The sequence below is a fragment of the Hydra vulgaris genome, chromosome 06 (genome assembly GCF_038396675.1).
Source record: "Hydra vulgaris chromosome 06, alternate assembly HydraT2T_AEP".
Lineage (NCBI taxonomy): Eukaryota > Metazoa > Cnidaria > Hydrozoa > Anthoathecata > Hydridae > Hydra > Hydra vulgaris.
The window spans coordinates 52,874,765-52,886,110 of record NC_088925.1 but is presented as its reverse complement, the minus strand read 5'-3'; the positions used below and the strand labels follow the sequence as shown (position 1 = coordinate 52,886,110).

At 28.0% G+C, this 11,346-nt stretch overlaps 1 protein-coding gene across 2 annotated transcripts in view; it reads right to left on the bottom strand.

Annotated features, from left to right (window-relative positions):
• Positions 1–3,728: 3,728 nt before the first annotated feature.
• The window catches only part of LOC100212584 (band 3 anion transport protein), a 66,162-nt gene continuing 58,544 nt past the window's right edge, over positions 3,729–11,346 (bottom strand). For both annotated transcript variants that reach the window (XM_065800449.1, XM_065800450.1), the window contains exons 15-16: positions 7,438–7,608; positions 3,729–3,994 (exon numbers count right to left, since the gene is read on the bottom strand). In XM_065800449.1, coding sequence (XP_065656521.1) covers positions 3,926–3,994; positions 7,438–7,608 — 240 coding nt within the window. In that variant the 3' untranslated portion in view covers positions 3,729–3,925. The remainder of the gene's footprint in view (positions 3,995–7,437; positions 7,609–11,346) is intronic.

Here is an 11,346-nt window from a genome sequence, read left to right as displayed (position 1 = left end):
CGTGGTCCGAATAATTTTTATATATGCGTTGTCCGAATAATTTTTATATATGCGTGGTCTGAATAATTTTTATATATGCGTGGTCCGAATAATTTTTATATATGCGTGGTCCGAATAATTTTTATATATGCGTGGTCCGAATAATTATGAGCTAGTTTTTATACTTTAAATAATAACTCACTTATTGACTTGGAGGCTTTCTCAATTTGGTGATAAACGATTGGACAAGGCACTTTTGATTAACTTTTTCCTTATTATTTCCAAGTTATTTGATCACTTAAGTTCTCAATTTCATATTCCAAAATTTAAATAGAGCAACCGTGGTGCAGTGGTTAGAGTTCTAGCTTAGAACCGAAAGGTTCGAGGTTTGATGCCGACTCTTACCAGGTAAGCAGCATTGGTGATAAGGCCGTTAGCTCTTTTTTGGAGCACATTGTTAGTTAAGAAAAATTTATACTGCATTTTTACAAAATTGAGCGGCAAAGGCGCAGTAGTTAGAGCGCTTGCTTTAGAAGCAGTAGACACATGAAACAAAGCGAGTTCTCTGGAATATTTTGCACGGTCTTTGAGAAAGAAAGTGTGTATTTAACTTCCTAGTTAAATGCTCTTCTGTGGTGCTCTGTGACAAGACCGTTAAATCTTCTTGGGGCGCCCAAAAGAAAAATTAATAATATTTCCTATGGCTCATGAAACACTCAACATGCGGATTTTCTCATGTGAAATTTACGAGCAAGTTAGTTAGTAACTAATTAAATATAATTAACAATAGTAATAAAAGTTAAATATCCGATGCATCTTTTTTAAAGCAACTATATTGAAATACATATTTTCGTGTAAAGAGCAAACACAAATATTTAATAATTGACAAAATATTACCAGATAAACCATTCTGCTATCAAATTTAAAAAGTTAATTATCAGCTACTAATGTTTTCAAAATGGCAAAATTTTGTACCGGGAATATTGATGAAGCATATTTTACTCTTTTCATTAATATACTTTTAACTTGAAGACAAGAAAACAAATTTATTCTTCAAATGTGTTGCAGTTCTTTTATTTCTCTTGTTTACACTTATTGTTTTATTTATCTTGTTCTGTCTATAACTTTTTTGAATCAGTTATGGTAAAAGCTCATGTTTTGCTGTAAAATATCTTCATCCGTTTTTGCGATTTTTTTTTGGTTTCTTACTGTATGATAAAAAATAAAATTGATTTTATTTATATAATTCTTGAGGCATACATCAATGTTTCTTGTCTTTTATGGTGATTGACTACAACAAAATAATGGGTGGAATAGACTTATTTATCTAGAGTACGAAGAACTATATCATTTTCACCAGGTAATTTGTGCCTTAAGAGAGGTATCCAGACTATCTACCAACAACAGACAGGCGACTAATTTTGATGTTAATTATTAAAAGCATTTTTCAGAAAACATATTTTATGCTATTTTATTGTCTTTTTATTACAAAGATTGATTTTTAAGCACAACCATACTTTATTAAAAAAAACAGAGGTGAAAGAACTTTTCCATGACAGAATAAAATTTCAGATGCAAAATTTGTGATGTTGCTCTACCCCCCTGGTTAGTTTAAAGACCCTACACCCTGGTTTGGGTAAAGACTCTACACCCTGGTTCTACACCCTTGTTGCTTTAAAGACTACCATAGATCTATAAGTATCTATGTTAAGATCTTAAAAAATTTATAAAAAAATATTTTCATTTTATTTGATACTAAATCATTCTTCAGAATTTTGTTTTGGATTTAATTTATAACCTTCCAATTACGTATTCAACTTAGAAATTTTTTTCCTTTTTCAGTAAACTTTATTTGTCTATATGTGCATAAATTATCTATATGTCTATATGTCTATAAAAATTATCTATATGTCTATATCTAATTGTCTATATGAGCATAAGTTAAAAATCTAAATATGTGCATTATTTCAAGCATTTACTTTTGTTAAAGCAAAGTGCCAACACGTCCTGAAACAGACTTGGGTTTTTTGGGTGTTACACAGAAAATATTTTGGATAAATAGATTTTTTTTTTTTGCATCTAAGCATTTGCACCCCAAAGTAACAAAAAGTTTTATCCTCTCATCATAAAAGGAAGATCACTATACTTTGACTGATGAACATGGTAAATATCATTTAACCAAAGGAGAAATTTGTGAAAAATCAAAAGTTAAACCTACCGAATATATAGCAAAAAAAATATTTTAATGGCCTATTTTGCATGGTGTTTAACATAGCTTAAAGTTCATTGGTTGTGATAGCATAGCTTTAAATACAGGTCATGATGGAGGTGTTATCCATTGTTTAGAGATCAAATTAGAAAGAAAATTAGGATGGCTAATAAGTTTTATTCACACAAGTGAACTTTGCTTTCGGCATTTAATTGAAGAGCTTGTTGGGAAGAAAACTTCAAAGACAGGGTTTTCTGGACCCATTGGTAGGTTGCTTTCTAAGATTGCTGAAATAAAAAGAAATAACAGTTTCAAACCAGTATCTATAAGTCCTGGTTTAATTGAGAGGGTGAGGAAAAGAGTTATCTTCAGTTCAGAAATATGCTTATAAAATATGCCAGACAGTAATTTCAGGAACTCTTACTGAAGGTTTGATCAACCCAAAACTAGGCACTATAGTCCATTCAAGGTGGCTCAACACAGGTTCTTTCTAACTTTTATTGTGGATATGCAAGCATGGGTTAGAAGAAGATGACCTAAGAAATCTAGAGTTAGTTGTAATGTTACTTGTATCAGCATACTTTCCTATGTGGTTCTAAATCAAGGTCCAGCATAGTTGGATAGAAAGGCCACAGCACATCTTAAATCAACTCAACCTTATCAAAATTCAAGATGAAAATGTACAAGTTATTAAAAAATATGCGAGATCATCAACATGTCTTTCTTTAATATATATACACAGAGGCTAAAAAACTAAAGTTGATAGGTACGGAATGCCCTAGTATGCATGCATACTTACATATGAAAGGATAGCAGCCGTGGCGCAGTCTTGTCTCTGGGTCAGAACCAAGAGGATCGTATTTTGAAGCCAACTATGGCCTTTATAAAATTTGAGCACTCATTTACAACACATTGCTGGATGTCTATTTGGTGGGTAAGGTAGAATTTTATAATTAAGCGTTAACAAGTTTTTACAGGCTGAGCAACATCAAACCGAGCATTTTTGTGTTGTAAATTAACCTATTTCCTCATATTGCAGCTGTTTTTATTTTATGCGTACTTCTATATAAGGCTCAAAATCATTGTGTTATTTTGGGAGCTCCATGGATTGATTTTTTAAATTAGAGCAAATCCTAATACAATACACACAACTGATACCATCAAATATAAAGCATTACCTTGAGTTTATGAATGCTTTGCTTAATTAGATCATGATTTCAAAACTAACAAAGAATGTTTGATGATTTGGAATAAAACTTCTAGTTAAAAACTCCCCAAAACCAAAGTAGCTAAAAAATATTTTCCTGCATAAAATTACTTTGTTTTTAATTCAGAAAAAATAATCTTTTTTTAAATCTTTATTTTTATTTTGCTTGCTTTAAGACACAGGTTTACATTCTTTTCTAAAAACCTCTTTGTAGTAATAATATGGAGTCCAATCAACAAATGGGTTCCGGCGCCAATAAAAAAAAAAATCCTTTAAATTAGTTTTATTTTGTTATATATCTTTATATAAAGTAGTCTATGCAAAAGACATAAATGAAAATATTTTAATTTAATCTACAAAAATTTAATCTACAAAACTTTATTTCTTTAAATAATATTTATTCTCCAAAAAACATAACAAAAATTGAATAAAATATAAACGATGATAAGATAAATTATAGACGATGAAAGATAAATTTAAAAAAAAACTTTTTCTTTTTCAAACCTTGAAAAAGTCAATGTTACAAAATTTTATATTGATAACGACGTTCCATATTCATCAAGATCTTCAAACTCCTCGTGATCATCTTCATTATCGAGCTTAAAAACAAAATTAACAATAATAAATATTGTTTTACGTGTTTTAAATGAGGATCCATTTGAACTTTGAATTTATTTCTAACATTACTAACATTAGTATATTTCTTTAAAAAAGAAATCAAACACAGATAAATTTAAAACAGATAAATACTACGAGACTGATATTTTTAAAAATTATTTTTGAAATGCTTTGTATTTTTTGACTTTCCATCAAATTCTCAATTTGATAAAAAAGGAATGGAAAACATTTTCATGAGCATCCAGCTTTGAATAGTCGCTTGTCATGCTCTTTCAACATGACAAAAGATAGGTGCATTATTTTGCCAAAGGAGCTGCAAAAAATATTCAAGCTCAGCATCAATGTCAGATGTCTTTTTGGTCATAGGTTTTGCACCATCTGACTGACTCATAGTTTGCAAAGCTTGCACAGAAAAACCATTGTCATCAGAATCTTGACTTAATGGTCAAGAGGAGAAGTTGAATCAACTTCCTCGTCCATTTCAATATATTTGATGCAGTCTTTAATGAGAGCAAATTTTTTTGATTGAGAAGCCTAATCTTGGTGCTTAAAGGGGGGTGGGTGGATTAATGAGTTGGTGGTGGTGAGCAGGTATTTGAGTGGGGGTGGGAATAAAAATGGGGGTGGGAATTTTAGTCTAGATCTAATAAACAGGGGGTAATAATAAAAGGGTGGGTGGGAATTTTTTAAAGAACAGGAATAAAAAAACTTTAATTCTAGAGTGGCTTGCGGTCAAATTCGCATTTTTTTAACAACAGTTTCACCATAATTTTGATATGATTTAATATGTAAGTTTTAATGATATAATATATAAGTTTTATGCTATAGTGAGAAATGAACAAAAACCTAATTTTTGACAAATCGAAATTAAACAGATTTGTTAAAGACCAACGATTTTTAAAGCCTGAAAGTTTTTATTATCAGTAACTGATATATATATTTTGATTTTTTTTTTTAGTTTAAGATGTTGTTTTTTTGTTAATAACAAGTAAAAATTATTTAATGAGGGGAGAAGAGTCTTAATAAGGTTGGGGTAGGTGGAAAAATCACCGAAAATTAATAAAATTCCCTCCCGTGTATTTAGCACTTAAGAATACCTTAATGATTTGTTTATTAATTGCAGTTCAAAACAGCATAATGTACTGGACACTGGATAACCAGTATCGTATAAATACTGAGAGGAATGGTCTCATTATGCGTACCACTTTTATACTAATGTTGATACCACACAATAACAATAATAAAGCATGAGATTGAAAAAAATGAAAACATTTTTATATCTACTGTTGAAAGGGTTATAAAACGTTATAAGAAGACTTTGCCCATCAAACAAGCTAAAGGATCAGGAAGAAAAATTTTTTTAACAATAAATCTATGGTGAATAAAATTCGTTGTTCTTTTAAAAGAAATCCAGTCTAACAGAGAAAGAGATAAAAATTAATTATTAATTAAAATTATTAATAAAAAATCATTACTTTTTAATTAATAATTATGTACTTTAAAGGGCCCTACTGTGAATAAATTTTGAAAGTGGTTTGTTTTACTCAGTTGTCACAAGACATTTTCAAATATTTAAAATACGTATTTTAACGTCTTAAACACGTCTTCTGCTCCTACTTAAACTCAATTCTTTTCAACAAGCATTAAACAGTACGCACTTTACAAATGAAATGGCAAACTTAACAACTTGTTTAAAACAAAAAAAAAAGAAAAGAAGTTATTTGGTGAGACCACTAGTCTTTTTTTATTTTTTTTTGTCTTTTATTGCTAAATTAGACAATACAACTTCTGCAGCTCTTTTTTGCCTCTAAAACTGTATGTTAATAAGTGAACATTTCTTTTTAAGATGTGTATTAAAAGTATAAGTTGCTGTGTTGTAGAAGAGTATAAGTTGCTGTGTTGTAGAAGAGTAGTAGTTGCTGTGTTGTAGAAGAGTAGAAGTTGCTGTGTTGTAGAAGAGTAGTAGTTGCTGTGTTGTAGAAGAGTAGTAGTTGCTGTGTTGTAGAAGAGTAGAAGTTGCTGTGTTGTAGAAGAGTAGTAGTTGCTGTGTTGTAGAAGAGTAGTAGTTGCTGTGTTGTAGAAGAGTAGTAGTTGCTGTGTTGTAGAAGAGTAGTAGTTGCTGTGTTGTAGAAGAGTAGAAGTTGCTGTGTTGTAGAAGAGTAGTAGTTGCTGTGTTGTATAGAGTACATTCTTAAAATGTTTTAAAGTAACTTTTCCCCCTTCAAGTGTATAAGTGAAAAAAAACATATTCTGGACCACAATCTATTTACAACCTATTCACCACTTCTTTGTATAAGTGGTGCCAAATTGGATTTACTTTGGATATTTAAACATTTTTGGGCGCATACAAAAAAAATTGAATGCAACAAAATTCGCAACATGTTTATTTTCCTAAACAATCATCACACACACAAAAAAGTATATAATCAAATTACACCAAAAAGAATTAATAGTTACAAAACAATAATATGTGTATACATATTTAATGTTTACACTAATTTAATGATAATAATAATTATAATAACAATGATGAACAATGATGATAAAATAAAAAACAAACAATTTAAACAAATAATAATAATAAAAAAGGCACTTGTTTTGCCATTTTTGATTCATTTGAAATAGCAAATAAAATAAAGTTTTAAAACTTTAAAGTCAGCAAAAAATTGCCTTAAAAACTTTTTAAACTCGTATAAAAAATAGAGTGGATTTTTAAATATTATTAAAAACTTTAGGAACTTATACAAATACGTACTTTAAAAAAAGTTTAGCATTTTGAAAAATGTTACTAATGGTCCGTAAAAACGCAAGTTAAATTTAAAAATCAACAAATAAATTTTTTTTATTGGTTGATTTTAAAACTAACATGTGCTTTTAAGGACCATTAGTAACATTTTAGAAATGCTGAACATTTCTTATAAAGTACGTATTTGTATAAGTTCCTAAAGTTATTAATCATATTTAAATACCTACTCTATTTTTCCTAGATGCTTTTCTACTTCAATTAAAATTTGAGATTACTAATGTTGTTTGAACAAAGAATGATCTATATATAACTTTATACATACATAATATTTATATAATATATAAATATTTATATATAACTTTAGTTATAAGTGCGTTATAAAAGTAATAACACTATTATAGTTTTATTACGTTTATAATGCAGTTAGTGACTAGCGTGTTATTGCTTCATAAGTTTATTGTTTTGTTTTTTATAATTTTTTTGCTAGCAAATTTAAGATGATTCGCTCCATGAAAACAAAGTACAAGGTTTTGCATAAACTAAAATTTTGAAGACCAGATATTTTTCCAGATATTGCAACTCGCGATTGCTTAATTCAACCCTTGCCTTAAACAGGTTTATAAAAATTAAAACAAAATAATTTTTTAAAATTGTGCTACTTTGGAACAATATTTATACCTCTTTAAGTTCCTCGTCTTTATAAACTCTTGTTAAAAACCTTCGAAGAAATACCATAATCATAATAGCGAATGGAAAAAGTGGAGCCACTGGGCTTAACTTGATGCCAAAAAGCACACATAGACAAAAAACTTGTATGAAAGTATATGTAACCATGCTACGGAATCTCACCTATAAAATTTAAAAAAATTTGTTTGGATTAAATTTCTATTTTGTTCTAGTTTTAATGTTTACCAAATTTTATATTTTTTGTTAAGTTTAGTTAAAATGAAAGTAAAAATAAAAAATCTGTTTTTATGGAAACATAAAAATAAGATAAATACAGTAAAATACTTTTACACATAGATTCAATCATTTCTTATATATTTCACTTGTTAACCAGATTTTTTTCATTTGTTACATTTTAACCCTCTAACTGCAAAACAGAAGCATTGACAAATAAAACCCTTTAACTACAAAACAGAGGCATTGACAAATAAGGCATTACACAGAAAAACAACTTAAAAACTCATTATAAATCTCATTTATAGCTAAAAATATGCCATTAACATAGACTTTGCTTGGTCTTTAAAATTCTCTATCTAAATACTAATACTCCAACTTAACATTTAATACACTTGGAGACTGTTTAATGCGCTTAGTTACAATAGTTATAACGAATGTAATTGGCTAAAAAAGAATCTGCTTATGTGTAATTGGCTATTTAAGAAAAGTCTAATTTAATGCGCTTAGTTATAACAATTAAGATTTGTTGGGCCATCAGATTGTTGACATCAAATTTAACAGTTTAAACGTGAAAAAATCAAATAGGTAAAAATACTTAAAAATTAATGAAATAAAATTATTTATGCTTGAAATTAATTATGTGCAAACATCTTAGGAGGTTAAACAATCCCCGGTACTACTTAACAGGGATAACAGGGTAAATGCTGCTTCAAATAGTTGGAGACCATTACTAAGGAAAATCATAAAAAAACAAACAATTTTTATTGACGTCATCTTTGTATTGACTTCTTTATGATTTTTAATATTTTATTTAGTAACAGTTTTTAAGTTAGTATTTTATGTATGATGATGGTCTATACAAATTAGACCAAAATATCACATAAAAAAAAAAATTAGTATGATGTTGTTTTATAACTCACTATAACTTTACATACTACAAGAAATGTCTCTAAAAACTTAAAAATAATCTATTACTTTAAAAAAGTATTTTGAATATTATGAAATTTATTATGAAAATTTTATTTTTATTTTATAACTTAATTATATTTTTTTGTATATAAATATTAATTGTATTTTTAAATATAATTATAACTTAAAATTATTTTTTTATAGATAAACTGTTTGTAAGCTATTAAATTAATGTGCTTAGTTACTGTTTAATGCACTTAGTTACAATTGTCAGTTATTCTCCTGCATAGCTTCTTTAACTAAACCGTGATCTTAAACTCACTCTCTTCTTCTTGACTTTTAAAACTGTTTTAAATTATTACATTTTGATGAAGATTTTGCTTATATTTGACTACGTTTATATTTGTATACATGTATGTTTATATTTGTATACATATGTTTTGATACATATATGGCTTATTTTTTAGCTTATTTGGTTTATAGATTTTTCAGTTTTTTGTTGTTATTTTAGAAATGGCATGAAAAAATAATAGGCTTTGATGTTATAAGAGTCAAAAGATTTGAGTCAACTTTTTTATATATCAACTTAGTTATGCTATATGCATAAAATGCTCGAGCAAGCAAACCTAAATGTTAAATTAGATCTCTAAAAAAACTAAGATCATTACTTTCTACCATTTTCTGTAACCTATTGAAAATAAGTAAAATATGAGTAGGAGGTATGATTCAGATCTATCATGACCCGTTTCACGGGTCTGGACTTTCTAGATTAAAGCTAATAGATTCTTTCGATTAAATTTCGATTGAAAAAAAAATTTTGTTATAATTTTGTGTTAAAAATTTCAACACAAAATTAAGATGAAGTCAAGACCAAATATATTCCAGATACTTTTTGCTAAATAATAGCAATGCTGCAAGAAGATTTTTTTAGAATGCAGAAATGTTAAAATTATTAAACCTGGTGTTAGTATGACAAAAGTGTTACATGTTATTTTGTGTATACATTATTGCATGTTACTTTGTGTATGCATTATATTATATTCTGGCTTGACTCTTCACTCTTTAGAGAATACTGTTACAAAATAGCTGAAAAGTATGTAAACCTATATGATATGTTTTAGTATGGTGTTGTCAATGATATGTCTTATTATATAGAACAGTGGGGTCAAAAAACGACTTCTTGTTTTTTTTTGAAAACGTCTACTCTAAATCTGTTCAATAAAATAAAATAATACTGGATTTAAAAAATTTGAATAATAAATATTTAGGGGTCAAAACCTTTAAACATAAAAGAGGTTCCTCAAAAAGTATCATCAAAAAAATTCTTCAAAAGTTAGTCATGTTGGCTCTCAAAACAAACAAATTATATTAAAGTTAAAAAAAAAAAAATTTATTTTATAAAAACATCTCCAAAAAAAATAATTTTAAATACGGTGAAAAATATATATTTTATGTTAAAAACCATTGTTTTTATGCAACAAAATCTAAAATAATAATTTGCATACACAATAATTATTTTTTTAAATTTTTTTCTTCTTTCAAGACCCATCATGATATATGTATTAGTTTATAAATAATAATGTAATTAACCCAAAACCCAGTATAACACAACCTCTAAGTCCATGTAGCAGCAACTCCCTTGCATGTTATCCCTATATCATGTACATATTTCAGCATGATATCAGAGTGCTGATCTAGGTATGCTTTTATATATATTTGCGTGTGGGGGAAGGGAGGGGGAAAGTACAGTGCACACATTGACTGAGGATCAGGGTTTAGACAGATAATATTTAGATACCTGCCCAAACCTTTATCACAGTAAAATAAAACTTTATTTTTTTCGATATTTTTTATTTTTTCAATTCTTTCTGAAAAACTTTTAGTTAAGTAAGCATTTATAAACTTTTAGTTAAGTAAGCATTTATAAACTTTTAGTTAAGTAAGCATTTATAAACTTTTAGTTAAGTAAGCATTTATAAACTTTTAGGGACTACCAACTTTCAACACATGTTGTTTTCATATTAAAGAATGTTTGAGTCGTACTTTATTGATTAAACCTAAATTTTTGATTGAACCTATTTTTTATGTTATTTGTCTCTCCAAGGCTGAGTAGGCCACTACAGTCAATGAGGCTACATTATCGTGGTTACAACCCTCTCTCGACTATTTAACAAGAACCTTGACAAACAAGGCTGCAGTGTAGAGAAACACATTGAGTGCAGTACTACCAGGGACGGGGTAGGGATCAAACTTGGAATTTCTTGCTTATGAAGTAAGCCCTATACCACTACACCACTACTGCATTATTAAAATGATCTGGGAGTATGTTATCTGTATCTCAGAGTCTTTATAATATACACTGCAATCTGCAGAATAAATGATCAATTCTGCAGATTGCAGTGTATATTATAAAGACTCTGAGATACAGATAACATACTCCCAGATCATTTTAATAATGATCTGGGAGAGGGTTGAAATAAATGATCAATCATTTATTTCAAGTTTTTTCGAATATATCAAAACATTCTTTTGACCCAAAATCAGAAAATTATATTTACTTGTTTAATTTTTCAATAAACTCCAAAAAATATTTTTCATAAAATTAAAAATAATATTTGGCTTTAAGACTTTATCAGCAGAATTGATTTTAACAATCTAAAATACTTTAATTAAACGGGTGTTAAAAAAAAGTTATCATTTTTAAACTAATATTTTGTTTTTAAAGATTTTTATACAAGTATTATACTGTTAATAGAATGTTATATTTTAGGTGAC